This window comes from Megachile rotundata, chromosome 3, assembly GCF_050947335.1.
Source record: "Megachile rotundata isolate GNS110a chromosome 3, iyMegRotu1, whole genome shotgun sequence".
NCBI classification, from domain to species: domain Eukaryota; kingdom Metazoa; phylum Arthropoda; class Insecta; order Hymenoptera; family Megachilidae; genus Megachile; species Megachile rotundata.
The window spans coordinates 3,410,631-3,429,739 of NC_134985.1; the positions used below are offsets into that span (position 1 = coordinate 3,410,631).

At 33.2% G+C, this 19,109-nt stretch overlaps 1 protein-coding gene across 10 annotated transcripts in view; it reads right to left on the reverse strand.

Annotated features, from left to right (window-relative positions):
• Window positions 1-19,109, reverse strand: part of LOC100880577 (uncharacterized) — a 789,502-nt gene that overhangs the window by 256,559 nt on the left and 513,834 nt on the right. For 8 of the 10 annotated variants that reach the window (XM_076530101.1, XM_076530102.1, XM_076530100.1 and 5 more), the window contains one exon: window positions 14,786-14,878. The exons of 1 other annotated variant lie outside the window; for it this stretch is intronic. In XM_076530101.1, the coding sequence (XP_076386216.1) occupies window positions 14,786-14,878 (93 nt within the window). Of the gene's footprint in view, window positions 1-643; window positions 1,311-14,785; window positions 14,879-19,109 lie in introns of those variants that run through there. One more of the 10 variants, XM_076530103.1, reaches the window with a different exon arrangement.

The window sequence follows — 19,109 nt, forward strand, 5'->3', positions numbered from 1 at the left end:
ATTTTCTGAGTTTTCTGAGTGCATATGAAGACGTATAAAATTGCTAAAATAATGTAAAAGATTGTAAAAATAATGATATTTTTAATAAAAATGCTGATTGCCCCTCTTCACAGGAGGTGATTTTAAATTATATATCTAATAAACATGGCAACAGACAACAAATTCCAAAAACACGTATCCCCTATTTTTGTCTATAGTTTACATACATGGAGTTGCAAAAAAATAAATCAACATTTAGTGCAAAAATTTAAATAAGAATTGTAAATTTTCAAAATATTATTTAAACAAATAAAGTTTATTGAAATTTTTTTTCGCACAAAAATTGCCTATTAAAAGACTAACAATTTACAAAAAAAAGAATCCAATTATCTTCTTTAATTCCGGAGATATTCCCAAAAATATGATTTCCACCCCCAACTTCGAGGGCTATTTTCACCCCTTCAATATGCACGATTGCCGATAAAAAAAAATACGTGTCAAATATTTTTTTGAGAACTATATCTCACATAAGTTTCATAAAAATCGGCGTGTTGAAGTTGGATATGTTCCCTTGTGAGATGTACGTTTAAAGGAAATGCGAATATGTAAAAATACACGAAATCTGTGGGAATTGGTAAACTTGAAATTAACATTTCTCTGAATATTTCTTTGAACCAAAACTATTTTTAATTAATTGTAAAAGATACATAAACCATTTTTCACTCATTCAACGCTCTCACACCACACTCATCTTTTTCTTTCTTCTTTTGTTACAGTCTTACCAATCTCCTCACGCATCCCAAACTCCTCACTCCTACCAACCTACACACTCCTACCAACTTACTCACTCATGCCAACTCACGCACTTATTAAAAAACCAACTTCACAAAATCCAATTGCGAAAATAGCAGTTTGGAAGATATAAGATAATGTTAGATTCTAAAGCTCATATAATGTTGGCTATCTACTTGTATCATACGTCTATATCGTATTATGGAGTATCATTTCGATTGGATATGCGTAATGTCGTTACATATTGAGTATGGACTCGGTAAAATTTTTGTCATTTTCTAGAGAAATAACGGTTAAAATAGCGGTTTTGAAAAATTGTCAGCGAAACCAAATACGATAATAAAATGACAATTGATCATATGTCGAATAATATCTTCGAGCATATTTGAGAACATAAAAATATTTGTAAAATTGAGTATAATAATGTGGTGTATAAAATTTTGGCCACCCTTTAACAATGCCGATACATGTTCGGCTTCACGCGCTGTTCGAGCATGGCGTTGTCATGACAACTGCGATCAGCGGATGTTCATTTCTTCCTGCGAAAAGAAAGACTAGATGTACGGACGGTGTCATCAAAAGACGACTTGTATTGATTCTCGCGTTTATATCATTTGCGACCTAGCGGACTCACTGTTACTATTTCACAATTAAATCGTTTCTTGTTTGCAGTAACGTGTTCCAAATCCAATTACTTACAATAATGATGAATTTTAAAACTGTTGTTGCTAACTTTAACTAAAATTACAAGTATATTTATCTTTTCTCTGCAGTTTTTATTTGATGAATATATAAAAATTGTTTTAACTATGTATGAGTAACTTCTTCTTCACTGATTCTCCCACGCTTGTCATTGAGTCACAACATTACAGGCTTTTCTTCCTGTTATTATTTGTAACAATTTATACATTAAAAAATAACGCAAGTGGCTTGACTACGTTGCATTATTTAACGGACGGTATTTCAACTTTGGAAACCATGGTGTTCGATTCCAAAACGCATAGAAATCAGACTCGTAAAAAGAGGATTAATTTAAAACTAATGCACCGTTTATTGTTAACACTAAACATTAGTTAAAAATATCAAAGACATTGTTACTTCTACTAAATATCAGAAATCAGAAACGAATTCTTATAAATTTCAAAATCAAGTTATAAAATAGATATACCGATTATGGCTGTTGTATCAGCTTTAATCACTGCTATAATTATAATGGATACAAAAGGTATTTGTATACCAATTTTTTTACGATAACTTTCTTTATATAAATAATACGTAAAAATTGTTTTAAAATAAATTACTTTCATACACCAATAAAATTATTTATACACTTACAGATTCAGTAGAAAATATTTAATTATTTAAGTTTTAGATCGTAATCAATATTTTGTGTGCGTTTTTTTGTATCTACATATAATCCCTGCAGCGTCTTTGGCATAGATTTTACCAATTTTTTGTAATTTCTTTAGATATTTTTGGAAAATTTTAGGAATTTTCTACGAGGTTAAAACAAACATTAATTTCTTTCAGTATAGTATAAAAAGATAAAAGAGCAAAGCGGAGCCGTTTAATTGTTTTATGATTCCTTAACCCGACGGACCGAATGTCCGAAGATGTTGTCCAGAACTCTCGCTTTCTCTATGCACGAAACATTTGGAGTCATAGCCGGCAATGTATGACAAAACGTTCGAAGCGAAACATTAAAGAGAAAAAAGTCACAGAAGTTATTTTCGAATAATCGTTCACGCGTCTTCACTTGTTTATCCATCGTTATTAGGTTAGGAAATTAGTGAAAAGTGGCAAAAAAATATTGCAGTGAAAAGTAATAATAAAAAATGATAGTAAAGTTGCGTATTATTTATACGAATAGTTACGATCGATAGAACGATCTACTTACAAGGATCCATTTTCAAGCAAACAAGATTATTTTTAACCAATTGGTTAGTCTTATTGTAATGATTTGTAAGTTTTATGTAAATCTAAAATTACAGCAATTTAATTTGCTCGACTTCTGTTAATTACACATAACCAATTTTGTTCCTTACTCATGACAAACGAATAAGTGAACATTATTTGCAATTGTGCTGTTTATTATTTAACTGAGGTTTGATGTAAGGGCTTCTTATTAAACGTTTACACTGTCCCGGCGCATAGGCACTTGATCACGATCACGCTCAGTTGCTAGGCTCGAACCTTTTGCTGTCATTCCTGGGCACGCGTAATCCTCGCGCTCTGATTGTTCCGTGTTTTTGCTTAATAATTCAAAAACGAAGCTTCAAACCCCATTTTTGCTAAGGGAAATCTTATTCAGAATTATATCAGCTACCCCCCATTTCAGGAACCTGCACTAATTGTGAGGCACTCTGCATATATTTTATCATACAACATACGTCACATTGTCCTATTTTTGACCACCCTATGGCTAGACATGACCAAATATAAATTGACATAGCGCCATAATCATCGGGAAAACGAATATCGAATCACTATTTGTATTTTAAGTACTTAAGAATTATTCGTTGTTTATTGCATATATTTTTTACTTACATACACGTATAGTAGAGAAGCATAATCTGAATGGTTATTTCGGCAAACTTTTCTTTTTAAGAAAATACATAGTAAAAGCAATACCATTTTTCATTAACATACTTTTTAAATAAAGTGGCTAAAAATGTAAAAATGTTACGCGTTATAAATATAGTATATAGATATATGTATAAATATTAAATTGTTGAAATGAATAGTATTTTTTCTCGTATTCACCCTTCTTTTAAATGTATGATATTTACGTATAATAGTAAATTTCCAAAGTGAGAGGAACTGAAATCAAACATGGTCAGAAATATATTACAGGTGGCCGCAAATAATACAAAATGAATTGTTTCTTATATTTTAATATATTTATTAATTAATGACCCTTTTAAGTTATAACAAGTTGAATTTAAATACTAGACATTCTGTTATGAAATTTATGATTTCTTTATTGTATACGTAATTCTACAAATAAACGTGTTTGCAGTCATAATAATTAGTAACGTAGTCACAAATGGTCCATCTAACCTTCCGAGTTCGCAATCAACGCCCCATCATATCCCAAACGTGTTCAATTGGATTGAGATCTGGACTCATTGCTGGATGTGGTAGCGTATTAATTCGATGTTGCAACAGGAACCGTTTTGCAACGTTCGCTGTATGTGGTCGAGCATTGTCTTGGACTAATCTAAATCGGTTTCAAGTGTATTGACGAATATGTAAGGCATGCGGACTTAAAATTTCATTGGTATACCGGCTTGCTATCCGAACGGACTATCCGCATTTACGAAATTTACGTGCGCTGGAAAATGCGCTTCTTCGAATTTGGAACCAAATTACCCAAGCCATAATACGGCAATGCATTAATATGCGTGAACGTTTGCAAGATGTAATTAACAACCGTGGTGGTAATACTCGATATTAAATTTACAAGTCCTCGAATTTTTATTGAAAAAACAAAATTACACTCACCCGCGCAGACATTGTGGCAGGCGCACATACCTGCGCGCTCCCACGTTCATATACCTGCATATACGCGGCACACATACGCACGAACTCACACACACAAAAGGAAGCGTAAATCCGACCTTCTCAGACCAAAGCATTCTTTAAAAATTTAGCAATGATACCGGTAAATGTAGAGACACAAACTTTTTTAGCCAACAAACGTATTAGTCGCCGATCGGAGTAGTAATGACGTTTCATTAACTCTTTTCGTTCAAATTTCAAAGTTTGATCCATCGGTTCATAGGGAACAAAGAATCGGAGCCATTTGAAACTTTGCATACATTTTGTGGGCAATATGAGCTTAAAAAAAAACCTAGGCATAATCATTACAATACTTATTTACAAAGATACCGTAACTTTTGTAATTTGTGGAAAAAACGCCGTTTTTTGACGGTTTTTTACATCAATATTAAGCATAAAAAAAACATTTAATCAAAAACTGATATACCCATCTTAAAGGGTACATTCTCCGCTTTCTGGAACCGTATTTACAATTTCTGTTCGATGGTGGGTTCAGGAGATAATGACTATCAAAGGAAAAAGCGTCATTTCGGCTTTGGTAGCTCATAACTTTGCGACCGATCGTCGAAACGAACTTCATGGACGTGCAAATTATAGGGGAAGGAACAAGGAACAGCAGTCTAGAAGTGGCATTAATCAACAAAATTTTTCCATGTCTTTACAAACCTTAAAAAAAAGAAAAAAAATTCTAAAATTTTTTCATCGCGATTTTTTTGCATATTTTGTTAATGATAATGGGCTCTGTAGCGGCACATGGTTCGCAGCGTTGGTAGAAATTAGCATTGACCGTTTACAGATGTTTAGGTGTAGGCAGTTAAGCCTACCCTAAAGACTGTAAGTCGGCGAAATTATTTTATGTTTTTTGGACGTGCTTAGCTCAATAGGCTACCCTACCATAAACGCTGCCAGCCATGTCCCGTTACGGTTGATTAAGCCACATGGTTAGCGCAAGCCGGAAGGACATTTTCGACTCTCAAGTTCTAATTTACAACACTCTTTCCCCCGCCGAAAATGGGAGGACTCAGCAAGGAAAGTAACTCCACCCTCTACTGTGTAAAGAGTTACGCCTCCTCCGAAAAATTAATATATACTGCGGAAAGGCGCCAAAACAGAGATAATCAGTCGAGCCTCCGATTCTGTATCATCAAATATTCCATACCGTTTCAGTAACATTGTATATTCCATATCATTTCTGTAGCATCACATATAGTTTCCATAGTTCTCATTAAATACATCACCTCTTGCAAACATACTGTTGCGAGCAATACTTATTCATTTCACCTAACCTACCTCGCGACAGGCTCAAAAAATTTTTGAGATAAAGGGTCGAAAACTAGAGACCTGAAGCTTCAAAATGACTATTCTGGATGTCTTCTGTGACGAATTTCAGCGGAGCCAGAGCAATTTGAAAATGACCTAAAAATTTAAGGAATTTTTCTGTTCCCTTAATTTTTTTGACTAGTGTATTTTCATCCCGGACAGTTCCATCTTGTAAGTGGACGATGGCAGAACCTGTTTTACCACGCAACAATAAAATACTAGATGGGGTCGCGACTTACATCGCGAGTTCATGCCTCTAGAAGTCTCCATACAATTTTTTCTTCATACTGAATATCAGAAATTTAAAAATTCAATGAGAAAATTCAATGATTTATGGTTTAGGGTTTCGACTACGCTGACTCCGAATCTGACAACATTTTTTCGGATCGGATCGTACGACCGCTTTGCCCTGGATCAAAGATAGGAATTGAACATATTAAATTTGAGTTAACATATTTCTGTCTGTGTGTACGTCACCAAATTGTTTAGACCGTGTTCAAAATTTTTAACAGTTGATAATCATTTTTGAAATTTTCGATCGCGTTGTTTGATCCAAATTAGGCAATTAAACTATCAGACCATAAAAATAATGTCAAATTCGAAATCAGCATGGGCGAAATCCCTCTGACACTCATTTTCAGCCCTCTAAATGCAATTTTGAAATATCAAATCAGATGTTTCAACTAAATTAGAATGATCGATCGATCGAATAAAAAATCCAGTGTAACCACGTTGTAGTCCAGGGTCGATTTGCTATATTGATTTTCTCAAAGTGGCAAAATTCGAACGTTAAACGTCACGTACGTAAAGGATCACAATTTCGTGACATCCACACATACATACAAGAGCAGCGCAATAGTAAATTGAGATATTCTGTCTAAAGTACGTTTTGATCATTTTTTATTCCCTTCAACAATCTGTAATAGCAAAATATCCTTTATATTTGAAAAATATTTATTTTTTAAGGAAATAGCTTGAATTTAATTAAATTCCGAAATAGATTCGTAAAATCTTTATATGATAAATGGTTTTATGAATTGATTAGATGACACTCCCTTGAAATAGTATAAAAAATGTCCACACATTACATTTTACAACATTCTTTGTCATTAACTTTATAACTTCTTTTTCAGTCCTGATCTCGACTGCAGTGTTTAATATAAACATGTGATATTAAATTATATGTTTTTCATATACACGGAGCATTTTTATATTCATACGCATTTTTTCTACTTTAAAACTTTAAATTCAGAAAAATGTTAACGAAATTTTTCAAATAAAACTTTGACTGAAGAGCTGTATTCTGTATAACGTAGTTGAGAGCTTGTTTTTGTTTCTCTACAAATTATTTATAAAGGTAATTGCTATTGGAGTTGAAAAACGGCAAAAAATCAATGATTACACGTACAGAAATTGGCTGGTTTACCTTTTCCAACGCGATGCTAAAGGAAATAAGGTTTCTGCCAAATAAACGAAAGATGTAATAACAAAATTTCTTCACGAAAAATTAATACATTAATTAAACTCCAGATTTTAATATCTATTGTTAAGCTCGAATATTTGTTCATAAAATGTTGCATTTAAAAACGTTGTATTTATTGTTGGAGTATCGCGATATGTCATTAGATGTCGCGAATTAACAAGATCGTGTTTGATTTGTTAATACATCGCGGATCAAGGAGACGCGCATTTTGGCGCTAGTGCGAGTGAAGACGCTGTACACTAAAGATATATTGTATAACACACACTTTAAAGTTTATAATAAAACTGCGTAAAACCAACATTGTATAATACTCAATACTGAAACATTTGTTAATAATCTTACCTAGTACAAGGAAAGAAAGTAAAGACCGAACAGTCAGTCGAAGTTCAAGCTAATAATTTTTAGTTATTATAAATAATCTTCTCCAATAGTTTTGTAAAATAAACTGTCGCTTTTATAAACTTTGTTTATTCGCTTTTTACAAAATTTTAAAAGAATTAATGTAGGATATTTACGAAGAAACGTAATTCAATTAGTAAACATGTTATGATCACCTGGAAATGTTTGTTTACTGCGCCTAGAAATTATGTTGCGATGCCAGTATATTGCATGTGCAAACACTGATTATGCTGTTAGCAAAGCTAGCGTAATTAATGTATAAATATTTTATTGATCAATGTCAAACAAGTGTGTTAACATAAGGATACACTGCACACATGTTGATAGTGATTGAAATATTTACAAATCGAGTATCTAAAATTAAATTTTGTTTTATTTCTTTAACAAAACAATAAAGAAATACAGAATATAATATTCTCAACGTTAATCCAAGTAATTAAACCATTAAAAACAATCTATTGATATAAAAAATAAATAATATAATTTGCTTGTTTTAATACAGTTACATATTCTTATTTTATAATACTGAAATGAGCAGTATTATAAACTTTATTATACATTTGGTTTGATTCATTGCCTCTAAGTGAAGTTTATTGCAGGATAAAATAAAATTAGAGCTTCAATCGCATGCCTTTTGCAGAAACAGAACACAATTTCATTATATGAAGTGTCAATCAGAAAAATGGACGTATTGTAGCTGGTATGCTAAAATATTAGTTTATATTATAAAAATAAAATTAATGATATTATCAATCTATATTATTGTGGGTAGATTTGAAATCATTCGCAAAATGCTTCTAGCAATGTAAACAAAGTTATAAAGCAGAGGAGATATTGAAGATTAAATAAAACAGATAGAACAAAGTTTATTTCTGTGCCTGATTTTAACATTGTTAGCGTACTTAATAGTATAGGTGTTATATTGTTAAAGAACAAGCGTTGAAGTGAAAGGAAGTGCAAAAAACACGCCAAATTCTAAAATGAAAATGCTAAAATGTAATTGATGTTGGACAAACTTTTGGAATGAAATGAAATTCACGTATACGACATTATATAAAAATTGTTGTTATTAGGAAACTAATTAATTTAAAATGGTGCAGTCATGTATAAGAATTTACACAATGCTCTATTAATAGATTTCATTTTAATATGAATAAATTATATTTCAATACCAGCAGAGTGTACGTATTCTGTAAGACATCCTTTATTCTACGAAAAAAAAATAATTCTCCCATTGTGTTTTGAAAAATTAACTAATTCCTCTCGTTCATCTCGCTACTCAGTATATCAATTAATGCTCGAATAAGACAGGTGTAGGTTCAAATTTAAATTTAATTTTAAGTCCTTCGTTGTTTTCATTTTCTACGTAGTGCAGAAAAAGTAGCTTAGCATAAAGATCCCACCTAATTATAAGACTTTTATAAGTCCCAAAATATTCTTTCAACAGCTTAAGCAATCACATGCTTGTAAAATACGTTTCCAGAAGTTTTCGAAGTGAATCGAATAGATACAAGTGCAATAATTTATATGGATACTGCTATAAAGTATATACTGTGGAGTTACATAAAATTCACTAGTTATAGGACGAACATTCAACCTCGATGTTATAAGTGTCAGATTTTGGTAAATAGTAAATTCACCCTGAAATTTTTTCTCCTTGTAATACTTTTTGCAAATTGAACAGATGTAATCTATTTCTCCAGCACCATGATCATCGTGGCATCATCGATAATACTTTATCAATTTAATGGTTAAATCAATATTATGCGACTTATCAGTAAAGTGTATAAAGTGTCATCGATCATAAAGTATCATCCACAGTCAGGAAATAGATTTCGTATGTCCAATTTACAAAATAATATAGAAAAATAAATTTCAGGTTCAAACAAACCTGAACTCATTAGAAACTCATATTAAGAACTTAATTTTATATCTGTGTATTTGTATAATTTTCGATCTTATTTTATTACAAAATAGTCAAATTTTTGTATTGCACCTTTTCATAGATTGTAGAAGAATATGTATCACCCCTTTAGAAAGTGTATCGATTTTCTATAAAAGAGCTATTGCTCGAGAATTACAGTGAAATGAGTCCAGCAGTGGGCGACTTTACTCTACTACACTGACCAATAGATAAAATACTTCCTCTACGAATCTATACATATAAATACACGTGTTTTCTTTTTTAGGAAACAGTATAACATGGAGGTTTAATTGTATACACGCTCTTTATAAAATAAGTATACAGGGGGTCCCGTAACTAGTATTACTCCCTGAAAGGGGTGGTAGAGGACGTCATTCTAAACAAGATTTTCCTTTGCACAAATGAGGTTTGAAGCTTCGTTTTTGAATTATTAAGCAAAAACACGGACCAATCAGAGCGCGAGGATTTTGCGCGCTCAGACGCGAGAGCGACAACTTCGAAAATGACAGTCGATTGTGATCGTGAACAAGCGTATCGATACCACGTCGGTATATCGTCGGTATAACAGGAAGCTATTAAGTAAAAGTTAAATCGAATAATGAATTAAGAAGTTAAGAATAATATTAAATTCTTTGTAATTCATGAATGAGAGATAAACCAATTAGTTATTGTTTACCCAGACCAAGTATATTGTATTTATTTTACGCCTCCGAAAAGGAAAAAGAATAAATTCAAGAAAATCAATTTTTCGACTCTTCGAATGAAGCAAACGAATAAATTCACGTTTCAAAACGAATGAGTACCTTGTCGAATGCAGTACCTCATTGAAATGAAATAAGTCAATTGCTGCGTACATTTAATTTTAAAAATACAAAAACATCTTAAATAAAACTTACCCATTGATTCATGAAAAAACTAGCTTCGATAAAAAATATTTGTGTCACCGGGTAGATCCACCGATCAGAGTATCAACAGCTGATGTCCTGGCAGGGTCAATGAACTCTCAATTTATTTCACTGTCTCTTTCTAATAATTGCACAACATAAGCACGACCGGTAAACGGACCGAATGAAAACGCGTAAACGATTATTCATAGATATGTATGTTTGACGATACGCTATATTCCCATTATAAAGTATCCGAATTGAGAAATCGAAGTTATATTACATATTTTATTAGAAAACATTGTTACACTGGCCACGGATCGCGGTTGCGTTCTCGATCGCGAGGCATATGTCGCGAACGGTTGCCATGCAACGATGATCTGTTGAACGACTGCGGCGTGGATCGACAGTCGTCGTTTATTATCGAAAGAAATGTGTCGAAATAAAATGTATCGTTGTTTCTAACCGAAAATTCTGTTTTCTTGCTTTCAAGATAATATAGTGTAAATTATTTATGAATATTCGTTCACGTGTTTTCATTCGTCCTATTTACGTGTCGGACTAACATTGAAAATTAGTGAAAATTAGTAAAAAGTGACAGAGAAAAGTGATAATAAAAACTAATAATGAAAGATAGTGAAGTTACTTGAGCGTTTTTTGAGAGTTTCTGTATGGTGAATTATTTAAGCTATCAGTAAGAATCGGTGTGTAACATCCCGGGAAAAGTTTTTTTTATATATGACAGTCCTATGTTCAATTTCATTACCCGCTGACAGGAATAGTTAGTTACCGACAATAATAGACTATTACCGACGGTACATTATATACCAATTACCTTATGTATTTAGTTCAACGGTCGGTAACCGATACATATATACTGATGGGCATAATTTTAGGGAGTGGTAGCTGGAGTGATTCTGAACAACTTTTTCCTTTACCAAAATGCTGATTAAAGCTTAGTTTTTGAATTATTAATGAAAAACACTGACCAATGAGAACGCGTATAGACCAGTCGCGCGACAGCGTGAGCGACAGCTTCGAATATGACGGCCGATCGTCGTCGTGAACAAATATATTATATTTTCAATTTTCAATTTTCAATAATTATTTTATGCTTTCATTTTAAAAGGAGTAATATGTTTCATAGAGTCAATCAAATGTTAAGTTAATTCATTTAAACCAAAATTAATGTATTATTTTATAGTCATTCGAATAAATGTATAATTCTATATGGAAAATTCCGTAATGCGATGTGCCTACGTGCCGCGATGCTCGCCCCGAATTTCCTAGTATTCTCGCGTAATCCTAGAGAAGGATAAGAATACATTTTACAATTAGGACATTATTAGTTATTAAAAACCACTAGTTAAACAAATTAGTCAATACATATCAGGCGTACTAATATTATGTTATCCGGAAATAGAATCAGATGTTAGTTTATTGCAGTGAATATTGTAAATTATAATATTGTTCAATGGAATGTTCTAGAAGCATCGTATGCTTATACATTTAGCTCCGATCCGTATAGAAGTCGTGCGTAGTATATAGAGGAAGACAGAAAATGCAATTAAAACACTACTAAAATACTACTTTTATATCAACAACATAAACCATCGAGTAGAATGCGTTATTGATAATATAATTAAATCGTTCGTTTTCATAATTACTGCCTAATTGCGAATTTATACGATAATTATATATTTCGACGTTATGGGGGTTTTCCAAGAAATTGCCAGACTGGCGAGTATAAAAGGCCGAGCGAAACTCGCCTAAATCGCAGAACAGTTTTCGAAGTCGAGCGAGCTACAAATCTTCAGATAAGTATAACCGGAACAGTTTTCGTTGTCAAGAGCCGCAACGATTCTTAATACTTGACTGGTAAAGCGGGTATACGCCATTTGGATACTTGGTCGTGAGTCGTTCTAGTAGCCAGTGAACAACAGGCTCCCCATTCAAACGGTCTCGTATCTGAAACTCCTTTAGGAGAGTGCTATACTTAGCGCCAAGAAAGGCTAAGATATCGAAACGATAGCTCTCAGCTACTCAAATTTGATTTTTCGTCGGATTGCTAACGCGCCGTCAGATTCTCGGAGTTCGCTCTGGGTAGTTTCGTAGCCAGCTAACGCAGGCTCCCCATTTGAGCGGCTTGGTCTCTGAAGCCCGTGTCTTTTGGGTGGCAGTTCAGCAATCACGATTTTATATTAAAATCAATTGATTTGCTACCCTGTTGAACTTATACTGTTCACCCTTTTCCTGTATCGTTGGGTCGTTCTAGTAGCCAGTGAACAACAGGCTCCCCAATTAAGCGATCTGGTTTTGGCTGTCAGTGTTCGTTTTGACAAAAAGGGTCATGGACAATTAGTTGTCGAGCCAGATTAAAAGAGTAACTGTTCCGAGGAAATAATTCATTTAGATTCAAACAAACTTTGAACTTGAATTAGTAAAAGAATATTGTTCTGTCATCAGCGTAAACTCAGTAGTCGACTACACCGCGTTAGATATCAGATAAAATCATTAATCTATCTAATTTTGCGAAAGCGTATTTAGGTACACTTAGAGAATCACACTTAGGTCGCGTTCCTCGCTGCGGTAGACTATAACGCGCTAATATTATTAATTTCATAAAAGAATAATTCATTATATAAACTACAAACGTATTAATCAAGATAAACTTTGTCATTGCAATAGCGTTCGAAACCGAGAATCAAATCTTATAGAATACTGAATTCAGTTAATTATATAAAAGCGAAGTTAGCTTCATCCTAAATCAGACATAGGTACGAAATAATATAAAGTACCTATTAACTAGCGAGAATCAGATTTAGTTGGATTTACAATTACCTATTACGTATTGTTTAATTTGCCAAGTTCTATTATTCCTATTATTAATATTATATCAAAATCTATTTAGTTTCTTTTGATCAAACCAGTATACTTTTCATATTTTGTTGTTATTTATTACTTGTTATTTGTTAAATTCATCATCTTCGTTATTTTATTGAATAAACCTTATTGTTGAAAGATATTGACCTGTAGATTTCACTCCTTAACTGCACACCACACGAATCCCATAATCTTTACATTTAGTTATTTTCTAAAACGAGTCGTTTAGTTGGTAAAAGCCGCTCTTTACCTTCCTAGCGCTATTAACTATCTGAACCTAGGTTCCAGAGTCGTTACAGGTGGATCGACCCGGTGATAGAGATACATTTTCATCGTGATTATTTACGGTTCAATGGGTGAGTTACATTTAAATTTGTTAATTATTCAAATTCAAATTTTTATTTGTTGAATGGAAAGGTTATTTCATTTTTTAAAAATAAGAATTTGTTCTTTTTCATCATCACAATATCTAACGAGAATAATTTTCCATATTTTATCTATTATTTCTTTGCGATAACAAATAAATGTATCGAATAAATTCGACTTATTCTGATTACGTGAGTAAGGACTACTTTCTTCGTTTCTTATGCATTAATAAATGATAATTCAATAATAATTCAGATTTTTTCATTCGTTTTTCAATGTAACTTTCATCTAACAGCTTTCTATCATACCGACGCTATACCGACGTGGTATCGATACGCTTGTTCACGATCACGATCGACTGTCATTTTCGAAGCTGTCGCTCTCGCGTCTGAGCGCGCGAAATCCTCGCGCTCTGATTGGTCCGTGTTTTTGCTTAATAATTCAAAAACGAAGCTTCAAACCCCATTTTTGCAAAGGAAAATCTTGTTCAGAATGATGTCCTCTACTACCCCTTTTAGGGAGTAACACTAGTTACGGGACACTCTGTATAAATTTAGTGACTTATTAGACAGCAGTTGCTTGCATGAATTTGATTAATGTTCGCGAGCAGGACTCCCTCATGGCACATTTATTTATCGCTCAGTATATTTGTTGAAACGTTACGTCTACGGAATACGATAGACCTTCATTTAAAAATCTGAATGCATAATAAAAAAAGTACAGTAATACATATAATATGTTTTAGAAATTGACCAGGTTGCATCGTTTCAATGTTAATTGCTACGTCTCAACAAAATCAAAATATAACGACTCTGTTCTCAAAATCTGCCGATAGTGTCAATTTCTGAATTGTAAATAAGTTTGATTTCAAGGGTAGATTCGTTTTGTTCGATACATATAATACGTGAATCCCTTTCTAAGCTAACTGGTATAATGCGTGCTAGTTGCCGCATTCTTCAAATAGAACTCATGCTTTTGAGATTTTAAAGCGATGTCAGCTGTTCATAAACAAAGTTAACGTGGAATGTATTTATATGTGCGTGTATAGATGTATAGGGTGCCAGATATTAAGAAATCCAAATCCCGCACGCAAGAAGAACACTATCAATCTTGCTGAAGCTTCCAACTTTCATTAACGCTAGTGGCTATGGTGGTGATATCGTGAACAGACGAGGAGAAATTAACAAGCCTTACCACCACCATTGCCAGTCTCTGAGTTGTCTGGCTCTTGGATCTCCATTTTGTGTTCCAGCATCGTTGTAGCAGTTGTAGTAGTAGTAGGCGTTCCTGCACAATAAATACCACATCGCGTGTATCAAGTAGTAAGCATAGATATTTTTACGGACTGAGTAGTAATGTTAGAAACATAGGCGGCTAATCGCGATATTAGCTTTCACTGGATCACACCTGGGTCATTTAGTAATCCTTATCCAGATAACGTGAATTTTATCATCTCACACATCTAGCTTTTATTAATTTAATTAATTCTCAAATAGCTGTGAATATTCTATGTACACATCAAAAATAAATTATACTATATTTATTATTTACAAATATCAGTGAATGATCATTCATTTACGTTACATAAGTGAGTTATCCGGATAAGAATTTATTACATTTGAAGATTTTAACAAGATGATGTATGAAAAGTACATAACAAGGTTTTACATATTTCTGTACATTAGGATGGTATATCACGAGAATCAAGAATAATTCATAGTATGTCTAATCATTTTATACTGATTAATTAACCGACTTCGAAAAAGGAAGAGGTTACTCAATTCGATCAGTATATATTTTTTTGTTGAGGCGGCGCAAAATTAAACGTTTACTGAAGTATTTTTAATTATGCGCCACCTCCGAAAAGGTTGAAATGTATTTAATATACTACCTAACGAGTAAATAGGTTTCATTCATATCTGTTACGTAATTGTATGATTGAATGAAATACAAATTACTTCATTAGGAAATAGAAATTATTTTATACTTTTTAGTGCATTTCGAAGTCGGCGTATTTTTTTTCTTAAAATTATTTTATAATATCTTATCACGGACATGATTCTGAACAATTTTGTTCATATACAAATTTCGCGAAAAGCTTTCATTTTCGAGATATTAGCGAAAAATTGTTATTAACTTTCGAAATCAACTTCGAACGATTTTAATGTCCTCCGAATATGTTGTTAGGGGCGTGGTTCTGGACAACTTTTTCCTCTTGCATAATTGACGGAAAGCTTTTGTTTTCGAGATATTAGCGAAAATTGTTGTTAACTTTTGAAACCAACTTCGAACGATTTTATTGTCCTTCCAATATGTTATTAGTGGCATGATTCTGAACGAGTTTTTCCTTATGCATAATTGACGGAAAACTCTAGTTTTTGTGATATTAGCGAAAAACTATTGTTATTAATATTAGTGGAACGCCCCGTGCTATGCACGGGAAAGACAAGAAAGGGCAATTACAATGCTCTGTACCAAAACACTAACTAAGCTTTACCGCTCTGACACGTGACTTATACAGCAAGATGAGTTCACGTTGAGGTTGGTGTATTATTTCTATTGCTTGGTACAGTCTCCGTATCGTTCTAAAAATGCATCAATTTGATTTGTTAGAAAAAATGTTATTTTACGGATACTTTGACCCTTGCGCAGTCCTAAACCGTAAGAGATACACATGCGCAGTAAATTTTTGCAAAGAAAGTTAACAAAGAACAAATGGATGAAGAACCCTCAATCATGATGTAATTAGTTTGTACTCGTCCCTGAAAGAGTATCCCTTATTTTTTTTTCTATGCATGTTCGCCGGTTTTTTCCTAGGAGGGTGGTCCGATCGGAACAAAGCCTTTCGCATCTTGTAGAGTCTAACTCTCCATTGGTACCATTACCAAAAAATTTTTCATTTTTTAGTTGCAAAGGATTATTGTTGCAAAAGAAATTGAAAAACGAATATCCATGTTGTCTTTTACTTAATTATGCTCATGGCACTTACGCAGACAAAAAAAGCCCGGAAGAACTGTCTCACAGTATCCTATACAATTCTCCCCATTCCACTAAAGAGCGTGAAATAAAATAATTTTCAGAAAAAAAATACACCGACTTCGAAATGCACTAAAAAGTATAAAATAATTTCTATTTCCTAATGAAGTAATTTCTATTTCATTCAAATATACAATTACGTAACAGATATGAATGAAACCTATTTACTCGTTAGGTCAGTCTCGTATGAATCGTCAGAGTGATCAGACGTGTTTACGTGAGGTGTATACATATTACCAGTGTGTCAATATTGTATTATTGTGCTATTCTTAGTTTAAGAGTGATAACCGTTAAATTTGCCAACTGGCAAGTTTAACTTCAAATGGCAGAAGCAAAATCGAGTGATTTTCACTTTAAATTCACCAAACTCGGTGAAAACTACTCCATAAACAATCATCGTTACAGCAATAATTCAAAAATTACCCCAATGGAAACGGATACACCGTCAGAAAGCTCACCAACTTACATCCCGAAGAACAAAAAACGAAAACTCAAACCACCTAATTATCTGACAATAGATCTGCAAGAATCTAACAACGAAAAATGGTTAACGAATGTACCTACGCAAAATCAATTTAGTATTTTACAAGAAACTATTGATGAGTCTGCAGAAAATAGTACACCAGGAAATAATAATCTCCAATCAAAACCTCCACCTATATATATTGAGGCCCTAATAATAGAACCCCTTATGGAACTTCTAAAAAATATAGCTGATAAAAATTTTACATTAAAGCAACAAAAAGATAACTACGTCAAGGTGCAAGCTAACACTACTGAAACCTATAGTAAAATTGTTAAAGCTTTGAAAGAGAAGAATGCGAATTTTCACACATATCAGTTAAAGAAGGACAGAAGCTACAAAGTAGTATTAAGAGGTATGCATCCTAAAGCAAACACGGACTCAATCATTACCGAATTAAAAGAACTCAACCACCAGGTAAGACAAATAAATAACATAGTACAACACGACACAAAAAAACCGCTACCACTTTTCTTCATTGAACTCGAACCCAAAAATAATAACAAAGAAATTTACAAAATCGATAGATTACTAAACACCGTAATATCTTTTGAACCTCCCAGAACAAAAAGAGATATACCTCAATGCTTTCGCTGTCAAGGTTATGGTCATACTAGAAATTACTGTAACAGAATACCAGCATGCGTCAAATGTGCGGGTAAACACCTTACTACAGACTGTCCATTCACAGGGAAAATAGACAATGTCAAATGCTCTAATTGCCAAGGAAATTATCCTGCTAATTATAAAGGATGTATAGTAAGGAAACAGTTGCAACAAAAATTACACCCCAAACTCAGAATTGGAACTGCCACTGAAAATTCAAAACCTCCCATTCAAACCGTCACTGACTATACCGCTTCAGGACAACATAGCACATACACAAAGACCTACGCGCAAGCAACACGAACACAAGAAATACAAAAAGACGTAATTCCCAGTACACAAACTCAGGAATCAGGGTCCGACATATCAGATATTAAACTTTTATTACTACAATCATCTAGAAATACCGAGCTTATAACGACCATGCTTCTCGAACAAACCAAACTTCTAAGTCAACAATCACAACAAATTAATACAATGATAGAGCTTCTTACACGCGTGCTTAATAACAATAACATAAAATGAAAATAGCAATTTGGAACGCTAACGGGCTACAACAAAGAATACAAGAGTTAAAAGTATTCCTAAACCTAAATAAAATTGACGTAATGCTCATTGCAGAAACTCACCTTACAGTAAAAAATTATATTAAAATACCCCATTATAATATTTATGATTCCAAACACCCATCCGGCAACGCCCGCGGTGGGGCAGCAATAATAATTAAACAAGATATTAAACACTCTATACATAGCATTGTCACTGAAGCACACATACAAGCTGCTGCTGTTACTATTAACCTTACTCATGGAAACATAACATTAGCTGCTGTCTATTGCCCTCCAAAACATAAAATAACAGTTGAACAGTACACTAACTTTTTTCAGGATATGGGAAATAAGTATATAGTAGGTGGAGAAAGCGGTAGAGAAAAGCGGTAAGATTGATTACCATTATCTTCAATGCTGTGCTACGAATTAGGTATTTTCTTACCATCTGGAAAAGGGCTCAAATTATCATGATACCTAAACCTAATAAGAATATCCATCTACCTTCATCGTACAGACCGATTTCATTGCTTCCCATATTGTCAAAACTATTAGAAAAAATAATTTTAGTTAGATTAAAAAAGATAATTACGGAAAAAAACTTAATCCCTCCGCATCAATTTGGATTTAGAAATAAATATGCCACGATTGAACAAATCCATAGGCTTATAAACAAAATCACTCTCGCCCTTGAGCAAAAGAAATATTGCACTGCGCTTTTCCTAGATATAGAAAAAGCATTTGACAAGGTGTGGCACGTCGGCCTGTTATACAAAATTAAACAAAATTTCCCGACTCCGTACTA